The 17,919-nt window shown below is 34.5% G+C and overlaps 1 protein-coding gene across 1 annotated transcript; it reads right to left on the bottom strand.

Moving 5' to 3' along the window:
* Window positions 1–11,776: 11,776 nt before the first annotated feature.
* LOC105641403 (glutaredoxin-like protein) lies at window positions 11,777–17,623 on the bottom strand. Its single transcript, XM_012225930.4, has 6 exons — window positions 16,223–17,623; window positions 13,523–13,578; window positions 13,203–13,433; window positions 12,511–12,790; window positions 12,228–12,424; window positions 11,777–12,115 (listed from the first exon to the last, which is right to left on the bottom strand). The coding sequence occupies exons 1-6, from the start codon at window positions 17,369–17,371 to the stop codon at window positions 11,962–11,964; spliced, it is 2,067 nt and encodes a 688-aa protein (XP_012081320.1). The 5' UTR covers window positions 17,372–17,623; the 3' UTR covers window positions 11,777–11,961.
* Between the last annotated feature and the right edge of the window lie 296 nt (window positions 17,624–17,919).

The raw sequence follows: 17,919 nt of genomic DNA, 5'->3' as shown, positions 1-17,919 counted from the left end.
ATACCAAGTCCCGGACCGATGGTACTATTCACAGACCGGTAAATCACTATTACCGACACTAAAAGAAAATCAGTCTGTTACAAGTATTCAATTTATTTGAAGCTATGAAACATCCAGCAAGTCTTTTAGAATGTATTCGAATTGATGTAGTAGATGAAGCAGTCAAGGAAATATCTATAAATGAAAGTCATTTTGACCCATTGGAGGCACGTCTTATGAATGCCAAAGGAACCTCAACAACGACTGATAAAGTGCAAACCTACAAGTAAATGATGGAGCAAAATCCTTCAATATCCCTCCCAAAAAGCTCAAAATTTGAAGACTTAGACAATCATGATGAAGGAGAGCACTCAGGCACAACCCCATCTCTAAAAGAGGACTCACCACAGGTAGACCTTAAACCTTTACCTTCTGGATTAAGGTATGCTTTTCTTGGTCCTAACTCTACTTATCTTGTGATAATTAATTCTTGTTTGACTAGTGATCAAGAAAATAAATTGTTGAACCTAATTAAGGAAAATAGAAGGATTTTTGAATACAGTATTCATAACCTTAAGGGAATTAGTCCTTCTATTTGCATGCATAGGACTATACTTAATGAAGGTGTCAAACCTTTAATTGAGCCTCAAAGAAAATTGAATCCTAACATGAAGGAGATAGTGAAGAGGGAAATAACCAAGTTGCTTGATGCATAAATTATTTACTTAATTTCAAATAGCACCTGGGTTAATCCTATTCATGCAGTACCTAAGAAAGGAGGAATCATAGTGGTGAAAGGAGAAAACGATGAAACATTAGCTACTAGGACCATTATGGGTTGGAGAATGTGTGTAGACTATAGAAAGTTGAATAGTGCCACCTGTAAAGACCATTTTCCCCTGTCTTATATCGACTAGATTTTAGAAAGATTAGCAAGTCCTATTCACATTTCTGTTATTTAGATGGTTTTTCTGGATTTTATCAAATATGCATACATCCTCAAGATTAGGACAAAGCCACTTCCATATGTCCTGGCACATTTACGTTTAGACGCATGCCTTTCAGATTATGTAATTCAACAGCGACATTCCAAAGTGCATGATGGCTATATTTTCTGATTTTATTAAAGAAATAAAGGAAGTCTTTATGGATGATTTTTCTATGTATGGAAATTCTTTTGATTCTTGTTTGGCTAATCTTTCTAAAGTTTTGAAGTGCTGTGATGAAGTTAACCTTGTTCTGAACTGGAAAAAATGTCATTTCATGATTTAAGAAGGTGTAGCCCTTGGACATTTTGTATCAGAGCGAAGAATTGAAGTAAACAGGGGAAAAGGTGGAAATTATTGAGAAGATGCCACCTCCATCGTTGGTGAAAGAATTAGAAGTTTCCTTGGACATGCAGGATTTTACCGTCGATTCATTAAAAAATTTTCCGAAATTTCTAAACCTCTGTGTAATTTGTTGGCAAAAGATGTCCCGTTTGATTTTGACAAGGAATGTTTGAGTTTTTTTTGCAGGTTAAAGGAGGCCTTAATATTGGCTCTAGTTGTTCAACCCCCAGATTGGAGTTTGTCGTTCGAACTGATGTGTGACAGAAGTGACTATGCAATAGAGCAGTCTTAGGGCAAAGAGAAAAAAACTTATGCCATTTACTATGCTAGTTGGACTCTAAATGAAGCTCAAGTCAATTACTCTACAACTGAAAAAGAGTTCCCAGCTGTGGTATGGACAATGGACAAATTTGAAGACTACCTATTTGGATTGAAAGTCACCATTTTTGCGGATCATGCGACCATTAAATACCTGATGAGCAAGAAAGAGGCAAAGTTGAGATTGATCCGTTGGGTTTTACTCTTACAACTGTTTGATTTTAAGATCAAAGATAAAAGAGGAGCTGACAATGTTGTGGCAGATCACCTATCGAGGGTTATATAGAAGACTATTCCCGTCTCCCAATTGATGACTCATTTCTTTGGAGAGCAGATATTTACTTTCAGAGACTACAAAGTATCTTGGTTTGTAGATTATCTTAATTACCTTATCTGTAAGGTTATTCTGCCCAATATGAGTTATAATCAAAGGAAGAACTTCCTAGATGAATTGAAAAATTATTATTGGGTAGAACCGTTGTTGTACAAGAAATGTGGAGATGGAATTGCCAGACGATGCTTGCTAGAGGAAGAAATTCAAGAATTTTTATTCTACTGCCATTCTTTGCATTATAAAGGCCATTTTCGAACAACAAGGACAGTTGCAAAGGTTTTGCAAGTAGGTTTCTCCTGGCCTACGTTGTTTAAAGATACATGAAATTTTGTGATTTCGTGTGACAAATGGTAGAGAAATGGGAACATATAGAGAAGAGACGAGATTCCACTCCATGAAATTTTCGAGGTTAAAATATTTTATGTTTGGGGGATAGACTTCATGGGACCTTTCCCATCTTCTTACTCGAACAAGTACATTTTATTGATAGTCGATTATGTCTTTAAGTGGGCAGAGGCAATTACTACACCAGCCAAAATGCAAGAGTGGTGATAAAATTTTTAAAGAAATTTATGCTAACCACTTCTGAATTTTCATTAGCGATGGGGGAACTCATTTTTGTAATAGATCCGTGGAACCACTTCTGAAAAGATATGGTGGAGTAACCCATAAGGTAACAACCCCTTATCACCCATAAACAAGTCAACAAGTTGAAATTTTCAATCGGAAAATTAAGGGCATTTGCAGAAAACAGTGAATAATGCCAGAAAAGACTGGGGAATTAAGCTAGATGATGCTCCTTGGGCTTATAGAACTGCTTATAAGACCCCGATTGGAATGTCGCCCTTTAGGCTAGTGTTCGAAAAACCATGCCATCTGCCAGTAGAATTAGAGCATAAGGCTTTTTAAGCAATAAAAAAAATTAAATATTGATTTAAAGGCTACTGATGAACCTAGATTATTGCACGATAAGCACGTTCAGAGGAAAGAATTCAAGGAAGGAGATTATGTGTTGCTTTTTAATCCCCGCTTGAAGCTCTTTCCGGGAAAATTAAAGTCCCGTTGGTCTGGACCCTTCTGCGTAATAAAGGCATTTTGTCATGGAGCAATTGAAATTCAAGGAGAATTTTCCAACCCTTTCAGAGTCAATGGCCAGTGCTTAAAGTCGTGCCTAATGGGTGAAGGAATACCACAAGGAGTAAAACACTCCTTAACGGAGCCACCAAGTTAACAAAAAAAACTTGTGGTCAAGCTAATGACCTTAAAGCAACTTTTATTGGGAGGTAACCCAATCTTTTTCTTTATTTTATTTATTTATTATTATATTAATTGTGTGTTTATTTATTTTTATTTTTTCTTTTATTATTTATTTTCCCTTATTTTATTTTTATTACTTTAACATTACCTTTTTTTTTATTATTTGTTTTACTGGCATTTTCAATTCAAAAATTGTCTTATATTATTTATTTTCAAGGAAAGTTAATGGAGCACTAAGGAAAAAGGGAGTCATTTTAGTTGATGCCACGTGTCACCAAAAAAAAAGGGGAAGGAGAAATGAAGTAGCAACAGCTATGCATACAGGTGGCGAAAGGAGCTTTCAAATGACCCTTATATAGGTCATTTCACCTCCACTGGATAGAGGTGGTTGCATCATTTTTTTTAATAAGAAGCCCACTTTCCAGGTGCAAGCTTTCCAACTTACTTCCTTTTTACAGCTGTCAAATTTTTATATTAACTTGAGACACGTGTTTTGCATACAACTTACTAGGTGTATTGTTTTTAAATCTTTTTCACTTTGATGCTATAAATGTCCACTCCCTCCTTTTCAAATATTTGAATCCCCATTTGTGGGTTTACAAACTCAACCGCTTCCCTTTGAAGTTTCTCATTTCTCTACCTAGCAACGTAGAAATCATGCCTCCTCGATGTGCCCATACTTCTTCACACGAGTTCACGCTAAAAAGGAGGAAGTGTTTCCCGCCTCCTATAATGTATAATGTGCTTGTCGAGACTAATACAAATCATCCAGCCACCAATTTAGTCCTAGTTCAGTTCACACATAAGGTAAGACCCACTAGGTATATCACTAAACCTCTACTTGAAAGGTTGCAGATAAAAGATGACTTTGTTAGAATTCTTGATAAGATGGGATGGAAAAGTTTATTGTTGATACGAAGTGGGACTTATAAGAGATTAACAATGGAGTTCCTCTCCAGTTTTAGGTTTGAATATGACTCGTTCAGTCCTCATGTTGTTGGTCAAGTTACCTTCAACCTAAACTTTTCCAAAATAAGGACCACCATAGCATCCTTCAACCACATTCTTGGTACACCAATGAAGGCAAGTTGCAACCCACCTGTTGGGTAAACTGAGAGGGAAGCATGGATATCTTTAACAGGGAACACATAACCTTTCAAGGCGTATGTCTCTACCACCAATTCCATCCGAAATAGGGCCTAAGGATCCTTCACATGTTCCTTTTAATTATCATTTTGGGTAGAAGTGCAAACACGGGTAGGATCACCAAGGACGAACTCTTTCTCCTTTGGGCAGCTCAAAATGGTTACCAAGTTGACATTGCTTTTTATATATGTAACCATTTCCCTACCCTCCTTGAAGGCAATCATGTTATGGTGGTTATTGGAGGAATTATATCCTTCATTGTAGAATGCTTTGGCGTATTTAGAATTGGCTATAGTGAGAAAGCTATTGGAAAGGGAGAAAAAGAACAAATCACTGTGGGTGCTCTCATTAACGTGAAGATCATAGCCAAGTTTGAAGGATATTACTACTTCCACGATAAAAGGGTAACACTAAGGGTCATCCGATTTCGATCGTAGGCAATGATGCGGATGACCTTGAGACCGACGAGGAAGAAGAAGAGAGATCCATCGCGACCCTTAAGACAGAATCGAAACAAGAAGAGGAGGATCCCACCAATTATTTTAAAGATAGCCAACGAACGGAGGAGCCATACGATAAAGAGAAAATCAAAGAAGACCCTAACGAGGAAGAACTACCTCTGAAACAACCCCAAAGGGCATCGACTTCTCACGTCACAAAACTAAGAAATAAGGTTTAGAGGTATTGAGCAAAGCTAGACCAAATAGAGTCGTTAATTCGTCATTTTTTCAAAGCGCACAGATCAACTTCGTGTACCCATCCTTTTCTTTGAAGGCTCTCTCCACTCTTCCAGATATTTTGTTATTGTGAATAAGAGACCTTTTTTGTGAAAATGCCTGCCTTTGTTTGCTTATTTTCTTTTTCGTTTCTTTTTCTTTTGTTATTTAAATGCCTGCATGTATTGTTGTACATACCCTACATGATCTCCTATTTTTTGTGTAATGATGCTAGGAGAAGTTATAAAAATCTATATGCACTGACCTGTTAGTATGTTATCCCTTTCTTTGTGTTGAGTTGATATCATCAGGGCTTAAACACATTTGGGTTTGCAATGAGCTGTATAAATCTAAGTTTTTATTTTGACTTAGGTGACCTTGGAAAGGATCATTTTATGGCCCATTTCAACTTAATGCAGGTGTAGATAACCTTTGGAATGATCATTCCATTTGTTCTCTTGGTTTTACAGCAGGCCAAATGATCTTTCAAGGGATCATTTTGTGGACCACTAGCAGACTGATGATTCTAAATCTTTGACACCTCCTTTTCTTTGGGCCACCCATTTCACACATTCTAGTTAAGCCCATCCCTATTATAGCCCAAAACCTATCCACGTAGCCACTTTCAATTAAACTTGACCACCAAGCCTAAAAGACCACTAAAAAGATTAAAAAATTTAATAAAGAAATAATAAAAAAAAAGAGAAATAAAAGAAATTAAAACCCAAGCCCTAATGATATCAACTCAACACAAAGAAAGGCATAACATACTAACAGGTCAGTGCATTTAGATTTATATAACTTCTCCTAGCATCATTACACAAAAAATAGATCATGTAGGGTTTATACAACAAAACATGCAGGCATTTAAATAACAAAAAGAAATGACAAAGAAAACAAGCAAACAAAGGTAGGCATTTGCACAAACAAGGTCTTATATTCACAATAAAAAATATCTTGGAGAGTGGAGAGAACCTTCAAAGAAAAGAATGGTTACACGAAGTTGATCTGTGTGCTTCAGAAAGCCAACGAATTAATGACTCTATTTGGTCGAGCTTTACCTCAATACATCCCAACCTTGTTTCTTGGTTTGGGATGCATGAAGTCGATGCCCCTTAGGGTTGTGTCAGAGGTAGTTCTTCCTCTTTTGGGTCTTCTTTGGTTTCTTCTTCAGAGTCTTCTTCAATTTCCTCTTCGTCGTGTGGCTCCTCCAGTTGTTGCCTATCTTCAAAATAATTGGTGGGATCCTCCTCTTCTTGTTTCAGTTCTGTCTCAAGGGTCGAGGTGGGTTTCTCATCTTCTTCCTTGTCGGTCTCAAGGTCATCCACATTATTGCCTATGACTGAAATTGGACGACCCCCAATGTTACCCCTTTTACAGTGGAAGTAGTAATATCCTTCGCACTTTGCATTGATCTTCATGTTAACGAGAGCGATCATAGTGATTTGTTCTTTCTCTCCCTTTCCAATAGCTTTGTCACCGTAGCCAATTCCAAATACGCCAAAGCGTTCTGCAATGAAGGATGTAATTCCTCCAACAACCACTGTAACATGATTACTTTCAGGGAGGGTAGCAAAATGGTTACACATATAAAAAGAAATTTCGACTTGGTAACCATTTTGAGCTACCCAAAGGAGAAAGAGTTCCTCTTTGGTGATCCTACCCGTGTTTGCACTTCTGCCGAAAATGATCTTTGAAAAGAACCTGTGAAGGATCCTTAAGGCCCTATTTCGGATGGAATTGGTGGTACAGACATACGCCTTGAAAGGTTATGCGTCCCCTATTAAAGATATCCTTGCTTCCCTCTCATTGTACCCAACAGGTGGGCTGTGACTTGCCTCCACTGGTGTACTAAGAATGCAGTTGAAGGATGTTATGGTGGTTCTTATTTTGGAAAAGTTTAGGTTGAAGGTAACTTGACCAACGGCATGAGAACTGCACGGGTTATATCCAAACCTAAAACTAAAGAGGAACTCCAGTTTTAATCTCCTATAAGTCTCACTCCGTATCAACAATAAACCTTTCCATGCCATCTTATTAAGAGGTTCAGTGCTATACCTAGTGGTTCTTACCTTGTGTGTGGACTAAACTAGGACCAAATTGATGGTTGGATGATTTTGTATTGGTCTCGACAGGCACCTTATACATTGAGGAGGAGGCAAATGCTTCCTTCTTTTTAACGTGAACTCATGTGAAGAAGTGTGGGCATGTCGAGGAGCCATGGTTTTTGTTGGCTGGGTGGAGAAATGAGAAAGAAACTAAGCGGCTGAGTTTGTAAACACACAAATGGGGATTCAAATATTTGAAAAGGAGGGAGTGGACATTTATAGCATCAAATTGAAAAAGATTTAAAAACGATACACCTAGTAAGTTGCATACAAAACACATGTCTCAAGTTAATATAAAAATTTGACAACTGTAAAAGAAGTAAGTTGGAAAGCTTACACCTGGAAAGTGGGCTTCTTATTAAAAAAAAAAATGATGCAATCACGTCTGTCCAGTGGAGGTGAAATGACCTATATAAGGGTCACTCGCAAGCTCCTTTCACCACATGTATGCATAGCTGTCCCACTCCATTTCTCCTTTCCTTTTTTTTTTTTTCTTATGATGACATGTGGCATCAGCTAAAGTTACTCCCTTTTCCTTAGTGCTCCATAAACTTTCCTTGAAAATAAATAATATAATACAATTTTTGAATTGAAAATGCCAGTAAAACAAATAAAAATAAATAACAAAAAAAAGTAATGTTAAAGTAATAAAAATAAAATAACACACAATTAATAATAACAATAAAACGTAAATGCTCAAAACGCACTTCCTTCCAACCAATTCCTTCTTCATTGGCCGAAAAAATTCACAACCCATTAAATGACTCCATCCTAACAAATAGCTCAAGAAAGTATGCCTTGAGCCATAATTGAAGCATCCACATCACCTTTGCAAAGAACTATAGTTCTCTGATAGGTTTTCCAAGCAAACATTGTAAAGGCTTGTGTGTAGACATGCTAGCATGCTCTAGCAAGAGCCAATTTCCTGCCTTTGGCTAAAGCCATGATGAGCTGGAGGTAAGATTGCTCTATGTACCCGGGTGGGACATAATACAAGAATCTACACAAAAAGTACAAAAGAAAGGTTATATGCTCTTCTTCATTAGGGTCGAGTGTACTCCTTTAATGGGCCAAGATCCATTACTCATAAGCTGTCACTTCCCTATCAAAGAATAAGGAATGTTTGTATCAGTAGAAATGCGAGGTGTAACATCTTCATTAACTAAAGGAAGGTCGAATGAAGCAACCATATCCAATAGAATGGCCTTCATTAGAGAAAACTTAAAAGCAAACACATTAGTAGATAAGGACTAAAAGAGAGAGGATGTAAGGAGAGATATATTGACCAACAGCTCAAAACGGGAAAGGTGAATGACATTATAAATCCCGAAAACCTGCCAGCAAGCAACATATTTCCTCTTCATTCTCATAAACCACTCTACGTATTCAAGTAAAGGAGAAGGCCAATGACAAATAACCTTGTTAGTATCCTAGATAGATGCATCATTCTTGAGGAAAAATGGAAATCACAAGTCCAGACAGAATAGAGCAAAACGTACAACATCTACGCATGGGTCTATAAGGAAAGAGCCAAGGATGTGGGCATTAGTATCTGGATCTGGATAAACTGCTTTGTTAACAGTTGAAGGGCTATTCTTAGTCATTTGACTAGCTAGGTCTATGTCCAACTCCATATACATTTGATGAAATGCCATAATCGATCGACTGGCTATAGTGAAGATAGAGGCAGTTAAAAACAAAAGGGTAAAAAAATGACTGGCTTTGAAAAAGAATGCAAAGGAGTCAAGTCAAGGAAAGTGGGCCTAAGATCACTATTTATAGCCATTAAAAAAGGGTTATCCCAAAGGACGGAAACTTTTAACAGGAAAGCGCAACTCTTCAAGTAACCAAGCATGTCTTCAAGATAATCTTAGGCTGGCTCTTAATGCATATGGGCCTTTGAATCATTTAGAAGAAGACCATGCACAAGGTGCCTTGTTGATGCTAACCAAAAATTAAGCCCAAACATGAGGCTAGAAATGCCAGAATTAGATGAAAACATCTTATGTGATTGAAAATATACCAAGAGTAGAGGGATAGGAATGGGTCGGGTATGGATCAAATATTATATTACCCTCTTCTCTCCCTCCCTATGAAGTAATATTTATCATCCACCCCACGATCCGCACCGCTATAAGTCAGGGCGAGATGAGGTACCGATTGGGTTGCATAAATCCATTCAAAAAAATTTTGATTTTCATTTTTCTAGTTTTTATTATTGCACCCATTTAATTTACACACACACACACACACATATATATATGAATTTTTGTAATAAATGTTATTTGATATTGTATATTGATTTTAATAAAAAATATAGTGAAAAGCAATTAAAATGAAAATAAAACTACATAATTAAATATGCATAATATATCATAATAAAAATAAAACAAGTTTATAGTTCCACTTCAATATAATAAATAAAAGAAAAAAGTCAAAAATTAAAAACTAATTGTTCAGAATATCAATAGTAAAACCAAATAGCAAAATGAGAAAAACATATATTGAAAGAAGAACCTAATAAATAGGAAGCTATAGAAATTAAAAGAAATAGAAACTAAATTGGATGGATGGTGATTTGATTTGTTACTTCAGTGCTTGAATTTTGATGATATTTAAACTACTAAATTATTATATTATGTTAATTTTTTGTTTACATATAAATTAAAAGAGCACAAGTAAATAAAAATTTAATCGGATTTGATAGAAGTAAAAGAGAGAGATTCTAAAATATCTACTAGATGTAATGTGTCCTCTAATAAGATATGACACAAACATTTATATTACATTTCATATTCTAACTGATGGGATAAATGTCGAATAAGAATCTGGATCATAAATGCAGAGGGTATTAATTACGTGATTGAATGAATCTTTAATCGAGCATTATTCTATTTATATCAGTTTGAGCAACGCTCGATCAATTCTTAATAATTATTCCTATCAGGATCGATTTGGGGCGGGTTATGCATTACCTACTACCAACCCAAATCCATGGCGAGTATAATTTTTAATATTCGCCCTACCCTATTTATTGAACGGATCGAGTAAACTTCACCTCATTAGGACTGGATTGGAGCGAGTATCTGTCGGTTCAGGTTAAATTGTCATCCCTAGCCAAGAGAGCCAATTGGGCCTAAAATCCACACTTTGTAAATATTGTACCCAAGTATTATAGACTTTCGTATGGCCTGACAAAGTATTATAAACATCTTAAGATATTTTTATTTTTCTAAGAGTGCACTACTCAGACTCATATAAATAGGGATTGACGCTAATGTAAATAGCATATGAATCAATACAACAAACTTGAATCCCCTAAGCATTTGCTATATTTTTCATCACATTTTATTGTCTCTCTCTCCAGCTTATTTTCTTTGCCAACCCCTAATTTCTTTAATTTCTTTCATTTCTCTCTGACCTAGTTCTTTTCCCCCTTCTGTATCTTCTTATTATCATCTCCCTTTTTTTGGAGTAGTAGGTTCTTGGTCCATTAATTCATCTTATCCCAATGCATTCCTAATAGACGCAAGCCTAATAGACTCTCTCCACTTTTAGACCTAACACTTTGCAACTACGTTCAAGATATATTTCTTGTTAGGTTTCTTTATTTAATACTTTGAATTCTAGCTTGTGTTAGTGTGAATCCTCTTCTCCTGGTTTTTAATAATAATATTACCTATTCCAACAAAAAGATTATACTAATGATGCAACAAAGTCATATTTTAAGAAAAAACCCTAATCCCTCTCCTTTCTCTCTTCTCTTTCTAGTATTCTAACCCTAGTTTTATTAAAATAAACAAATTTCTACTCTTTCTTTTGATTTACCTTATTTTGTTTTTAATCTTTTATTTACTTTAATAGAATTCAGATTTGTTTTTCCTAAAACATATCTGTCTTTTTTGTTTGTTTTGCTATTGTTGCTTTGTCTCCATGTTTGGAGTTTTTTTATTCCTTCTTTATAAGGGTTATCCCTTCTTTGTAAGGGTTTATTACTAAAAATATGATATTTGACTTTATTTGGTTGGAGACTTTAAATCTTGATTTGCATGTGTGGATCTTCGATCAATGAAGCCTGATAGTGCGGCTAGTGGCGGAAACTTATATGTGCTCGTCATATGTTGTAAATTCTTGAAAAAACCATCCAAATATAGAAGATTCAGAAAAGTTATTATTTTGATGTCCAAATCCATTAACGGACTAGTTACTATTATGAAAATTTATATCTTTTGTCAAGATCAACTCCTAGCGAAAATATATAATATTATATTTTTTAGTTTTAGTTCCATTATTTAAAAGGATATAAATTCATTTATTTCGTTACAAAATCGGCAAACTCTATTAGCTACTAATAGTAAAGTCTTACATCTGGTCTATATGAGTATTTGTAATTCCTCATGTTATTATTAATGAATTATATTTCAAAAAATAATGCAACAAAGTCACTTGCATCTCACATGATAAGAAAAGAAAATATAGCTACAAGAAAAATGCTAGACAGAGAACAGAACATAATTGTTTGGGTATTTGATCAGCTAGCCAATATTTTTTCTTTAAAAAATATAAATCATTGCTTGCATTTGGATATGAAAGAGCAAAAGTTCCATGTTGCCTATAAATCAATATATCCCTATATTTTGCCGGTCTATATGGCTTCCAAATCTTGGGTATTATGTACAAATGCCCCTGGCCAATGTACTTCTCTTTCTCTCTCTTCCCCCCCCTCCGTCTAAGTGACAATTGACAGTCTAACTTCACTATGTCAGGGAAAATCAAGAATTGACAGACCAATCATAGTTTTGGTAGACAATATTGATTGGACCTCCATCTCCTAATAGATGGGTCAAAAGGCCTGCTTTTGTTGCATCCAAGTAGTTGATAATCCACTTGAGAATTTCTTTTTCTTGCCCAAAATCTGCTTTGAACCTGCAATGTACAACAATAATATTAATATTAATTTTCTAAAAAAAAAGTTATGAAAAATAAAAATTACGTTTAGCTATTGATTTCGAGCATTTATCCATTAATTACTTCTTACCACTTAATGACTATTGCGAGATGAACTGTTCTCTTTCCCAAGTCTACTTCCATTCCATTTGTCCTAAAGAATTCTCTGGCAGCATATTTTAGTTCTGCTTCAACTCCTTGTGCTGTGAAAAACCTCACTGCAGGACTTGACCTTGTCCCGTAGCATAGTCCGAAATGAATTAATGGGTTCACTTTTTGAAGAGCTATCTGCCATTTTGTTCAACAACTTATTAATTTGGTTGGATTGGATTAGACAAAATATTATGATCGAGATTGAAAAAGTGTTTGCTTACCTCCAAGCGCTTGTCTCCAGCAGCGAAAGGTCTGAGCAATGAGTAGGCAGATCTTTGATTGTTTCTCAGAATTCCATTCTTGATTGAATTAAGCGAATAAGGAAATCCACCTACAATGTATTGAAAGTCCGAAGAAATTGTTCTCTTATCGATTACCCCTTTTCTAATCACAGAATGGATGACCATAGCATTAAACAAGTTCAAAAAGAATGCCAGTTTCTCATTTGCAGAGAGTTCCATCAGATCCACCCTTTGAAGATCTTGAGCCAAATTTACATATCTGCTTCAATGTCATGCATATAAATATAATTATAGGTGATTATGATTTATAATATATTCACATAATATTTAAAACAAATTCATGGAAAATTCAGTTTATTTGAAAAAATAATAAGGAATTCAATTATAAAATGAATTTTCATATTTAGATTATACAAACAAGTTACTCCACTCATAACTTCAAGGATATGAGTATGGATTACAAAATCAATTGATGTCTCTGTAAATATGAGGTGTTTTATGCGCTAGGTCACTTCTCTTTATATAACTTTACTAACTTACACTTAAAACACATTAATCTCATTTTTTTATATATGCGAAATATGAGAATATAATTTCATAAACAAACTATAGAATTTTACAAAATTAATTTATTACAATGCAAGTAAATGCTGTAAGTTTAGAAATAATACCTTCTAAATTCCTCACTTTTGCTGATGGCTACATAATCAAGATGGCGCCTATCATCAGAGGCATAAGCCTCCAGTATTGCAGACATTATCTTATAAATCTTTTGGCCAATTTTTATTGCTGACTTTGGTTCATTGTCATTTGTACATCCTCGAAAATTATAGCATTTTGGAATGAAGGGTTCGTGCTCGAGAAAACGGTACAAGTGATTTCCATCTTCAAATTCATTTTCTCTGCACAAATCAAACTCTTTGTATTTACAAAACGACCATACATTCTCATCATAATGTATGTAAATAAGTATACGTATAAATTTTCTTACCCAAAAACATGATGAATGAAGTGTTTCCTTGCTATCCGCTTGCCAATCTCAACAGCCTATATTCATTTAAAATACGTTACTAACATGAAAATATTTCTGATGTTTTTTTTATTGTTTCTTTTATGGTAAAAAGCTATATATAACAAAATGGATTTGTGAAAACAAACAAAACTCCATTTTGTTATTTTTACATTTAATGTAATAATTCAGATGCAAATTGACTAACTAAGACCTTAGGTAATTGAATTGATCAAATTAGAATGAACACTCAAATCTCTTATTTTTGTGATCTTGGACGGTAGCTTCCTTTATATATAAATTGCAAATTTGAAACTGAAATGAAATAAAATAAAAATATTTTTAAGTTCACTTTTTGAGAGGGAAATTATTTAATTTCATTAAAAGTTTTCTCAAATTTCTTTTATAATTTTTTATTTTATGAAGAAGTATCAAAATTGATTCTTTATACACACATATATACATCATCTTTTTATAATAGATTGAAATTGAAATGATTTGTAATTATATCCCACACTTGTCTAACTAATCATCAATAATATAAACAAATATATTTACAGCCAAAAAAAAATACATAAATTTATAAATTATTTAAACTTTATCAATTTAAATCACCTCATAAAAAGAAAATAATCTTTTTTAATAATGATTTGAATATAATTGATACTAAATGTTCAAATTTGATATGTAAAAATTTGGAGATGTTTAATTTGTACGGGTCAGAAAAGTAAGAAAATGAAGCTTTGCAGTAGTACTAATTTATAAAGCCAAAAATGGGACCATATGTTGTAATGAATGCCACGAAATCTGCCGAAGTCAAAGGCAATGCGCGTTTTGACTTTCACGAGACACACTCAAGTGGAGCGGAACAAACCATAATTACTAATCACACTTTCTTAAACTCTACTGTCAATCATTTCAACACGTTGGCTTGGACCACTAATTCAAATGTTGTATTGTGTCACTACCAACTAAAATTCCGCTCAATACATAATTTAATCCCTAAAATTTAAAAAAAAAAAAATTGTAACCTCTAAATTTTAGAATCGACTTTATAACGCTTAAAAATTTTCATAACAGCATCACACCTGATCATCATGTTAGTAACAACAGTTTTTTAAAGATTTTTGGTTTTTAGATATAAAATATTGATTTGATATATAATTAGTATAACTTTTGAAACAATAATTTTCATACTTTTTAATTATCCAATAACCATTTAATTTATTTAATTTTATAAATTGAGATGTTTGAAAGTCAACTAAATTATTTAATAATTGTAATTTTATAAATTAGAGTAAATTAGAGTGTTCGATAAACTAAAATGAAAGTTAAGATGCTACTAGATTTTTTCCTAAAAAGTTAACGAGTGAATTTATATATCGGGTCAGCAAATCAGCAAGAGTAATTTGGCACTAATGATTCACATACTTAAGCTTGAGCATACAGCAAATGCCAAATGGCAACCTCTGCTTGTAATTGTGCAGGTAATTAATATCTAAAAACATGGGTCTATATGTACTTGCATTATCATTTACTTTCAACATACCAGCTTGGTTGTTAATCATGCCATCTGCGTGTTCCTCATCATTCATGTTTTCTTCGTTTCTTATCAAACCCCTTAGCATTAATTATTTTCAATTCGTTCTTTTTTATTTAAGTTACATATTTTTAAAACTATATCATTTAATTATATTTAAATAATTAGTTATAATTAGTTTCTTAATCAAGAGTAAGCTAAGAACACGTAACTAAAAATGAATAACATAAACAAAAATTATATTCAAATAAATTATAGAATTAGCTATTAGTTTTAATTTTAAATTGTATGAATTAGGAAAGGAAATTTTATGAATAAATTACGATCATACATTTCTGATTTGAATTAGTTTTAATTTTAAATTTTATAAATTAGGAAAGGAAATTTTATGAATAAATTATGATCATACATTTCTAATTTGAATTGTATGATTTGAGGCTGTTCTCATCTTCATCCTCCAACAATATGGAGAAAATCAATTTAACATATCAGTAGATTCATATGCAAAAATCAATTTAAAAATGAAAAAAATAGCACATACAAATTATTCTAATACAAAAAGAAAAGAATGGCTAGAAAAAAAAAGGTGCAAGAGAAGAACTATGATTTGAATCAAATTTTTTATAAATAGATGAATTGGAATTGAATTTTTAGTTTTTCTATAAAATCAATAAGAAATATATCTACAAAAAATATATAAAAATTATTTTTGAAGAGAAAAATATATAATATTTTTAATTGATTTTGAAAGGTTTGCTTATTTTAATATACATAATTCTACAAAATGAAAATCTGGTTCTGTCTATCCCTATAATCACTGTGCCTCTCATTTGACTACTTTACTATTAACCAGAAAACTCCTCTTTACCTATCAGACTAGTCAATAGTCAGCGAGATTGGGCACTTTCCAACTCAAGACTAAAAACGTCAACCCAAAAATCCATAAAAACTGACAACGAAATCGGCGTCTAAACAAGAAACAAGTATGCATAAGGTCCATCAAGAGTAATCTGGCGGCCAAAAAAGCGGGAACATGTGTAAGACAATAAATCATGATGCACAAGATAAAAATGCAATCAAAAAATGGAAACGGAAATGAGAACACAACGGTTAGAAAGAACGAACAAGCCACGTGTACATACCTTCTTTCTGCCGCAATCCAAGTGCTGAATCAGCACCTCTACCATCTGAGAACCCGCAAAACAATTCTTCACGATCTTCATCTTCATCAGACGGTCCTGAATAGGCAATCTCTGCCTCAAAACCCTCACGATCTCCACCATCTCATCCGACGTCGTTTCCTCTTCTTCCTCTGGATCATCAAACCCGTACACAGGAGCTGCCGGAGCATCACCGGAACATTTACTCCCTAACATCTCCTTCAACCTCTGATCGAAACCTCCACTGTTCCTCAACGAATTTAAAGCCACTAAACCACCGAATAGCTTATCATTGAAGAAAATCTGCGGCACAGTAGAAGTCCCCGTTCTCTCTATCAACTCCTTTTCTCTTTGTGGATACACATCGATGTTAATTTCAACGAATTTCAATCCTTTTTCTCTGAAAAATGATCGAACTGCCGTGCAATCCCTGCAATTTGACCTCGAGAAGAAACTTATCCTTCCCTTAATTGATTCATTGTCGTTCTTGAGTCTCACTACCACTTTGAGCCCCGATATGCTGAACTCGGTCACGTCCGGGTCATCACAAGTCATCTTAGTCTCGTCATCGCCGGTTGTATTTCGTAAAGACAATAATCTACTTGCAATCGAAGCCGATAAATTATTGCTTCTCTCTTTAATGAATTTTCCGATAGACGGCATGTCGATTGATAAACTTCCCGATAAAGATTTTGATCTGTTCAAAATATCTCCGTTGCGTTTTGGTTCAATACCTGGTGGTGCCTCTGGCTTTGGGAGTTGAGTGAGAGGCTGGATTATTTGTAGATGACCGTTGTGTCCAACGGCTACATTCTCCTCTTTCGACACGTGACTGGCGTGGGGCGAGATAACTTCTTCAGTATCATCTGATTTCTCAGGCACGTGACTAACGGGAGAGATAGTTTCGATATTTTCCGATTTCTCAGCCGTTAAATCGTTTTCATCCGCTAACTTTGCCTCCTTGATCTCGACTTCACTGAATTCCTCCCGTTCTTGTTCTTCTTGATTATCGTGATTATTTATATTCGAATTCAATCTTGCCGGGATCTCCTCCTCAATAGTTCCGCTTACTTTCCGGCCATCGTCAACTCCGTTTTCTGGCCGGTTGTGTTCTCCATTCGATAGCTCCATTTCTCTGGGGGAAGGGAAGAGAAGTGATAGCTACAGCAGGAGGTGGAGAGAACGATGAAATCGGGAAGATTTAATGGAGGAGAATATATATGGGAGGTTTAACGAAGACATACCATAAAAAACCAGAAAGGGTCAAATACGACACTGATAATCTTTTTGGGAATGTATTTATTTAATTAGATTCGGTAAATAAATAAATAAAATTAGTGTTTTGGTCTTGTTTTGTCTGGGCCTTGTGATTTTCCCACGATGTTGCCCACTCGCCGGCCTATGAAAATGTCAATGAACCCGCCAAAGCGTATTTATCGGAGAAAATTTGTATCATAACTGAAATTACTAAACCATGGTATGGATTGAGCAATTGCATTGGAGCAAAAAGGTTCCCACTGTAATTTCATTTTGTTTGCCTCAATTGCCGTTATGAAGTCAAGGACTCATTGGCCACATTGGGCTCACCTAGAGCGGACCACTAGTTTGATTAAAATCAAAACTGAATTGAAACCAGTTTGATGAATTAGCTTTTACAAATTATTCTAATATCTAGTCTA

Source organism: Jatropha curcas, chromosome 6 (genome assembly GCF_041381405.1).
Source record: "Jatropha curcas cultivar XTBG-Jc1 chromosome 6, XTBG_Jcur_1.0, whole genome shotgun sequence".
NCBI classification, from domain to species: Eukaryota; Viridiplantae; Streptophyta; class Magnoliopsida; order Malpighiales; family Euphorbiaceae; genus Jatropha; species Jatropha curcas.
This window is presented reverse-complemented; position numbering and strand designations above follow the sequence as displayed.

What these genes read in the sequence shown, in the direction of transcription:
- LOC105641403 (XM_012225930.4), bottom strand. Translation starts at nt 17,371, where the DNA reads ATGGAGCTATCGAATGGAGAACACAACCGGCCAGAAAACGGAGTTGAC. An exon ending in TTCATTCATCATGTTTTTGG is followed by an intron (nt 13,434 to 13,522) that starts GTAAGAAAATTT and finishes TGATTTGTGCAG; the next exon opens with AGAAAATGAATTTGAAGATG. An exon ending in CTCGCAATAGTCATTAAGTG is followed by an intron (nt 12,116 to 12,227) that starts GTAAGAAGTAAT and finishes TGTACATTGCAG; the next exon opens with GTTCAAAGCAGATTTTGGGC.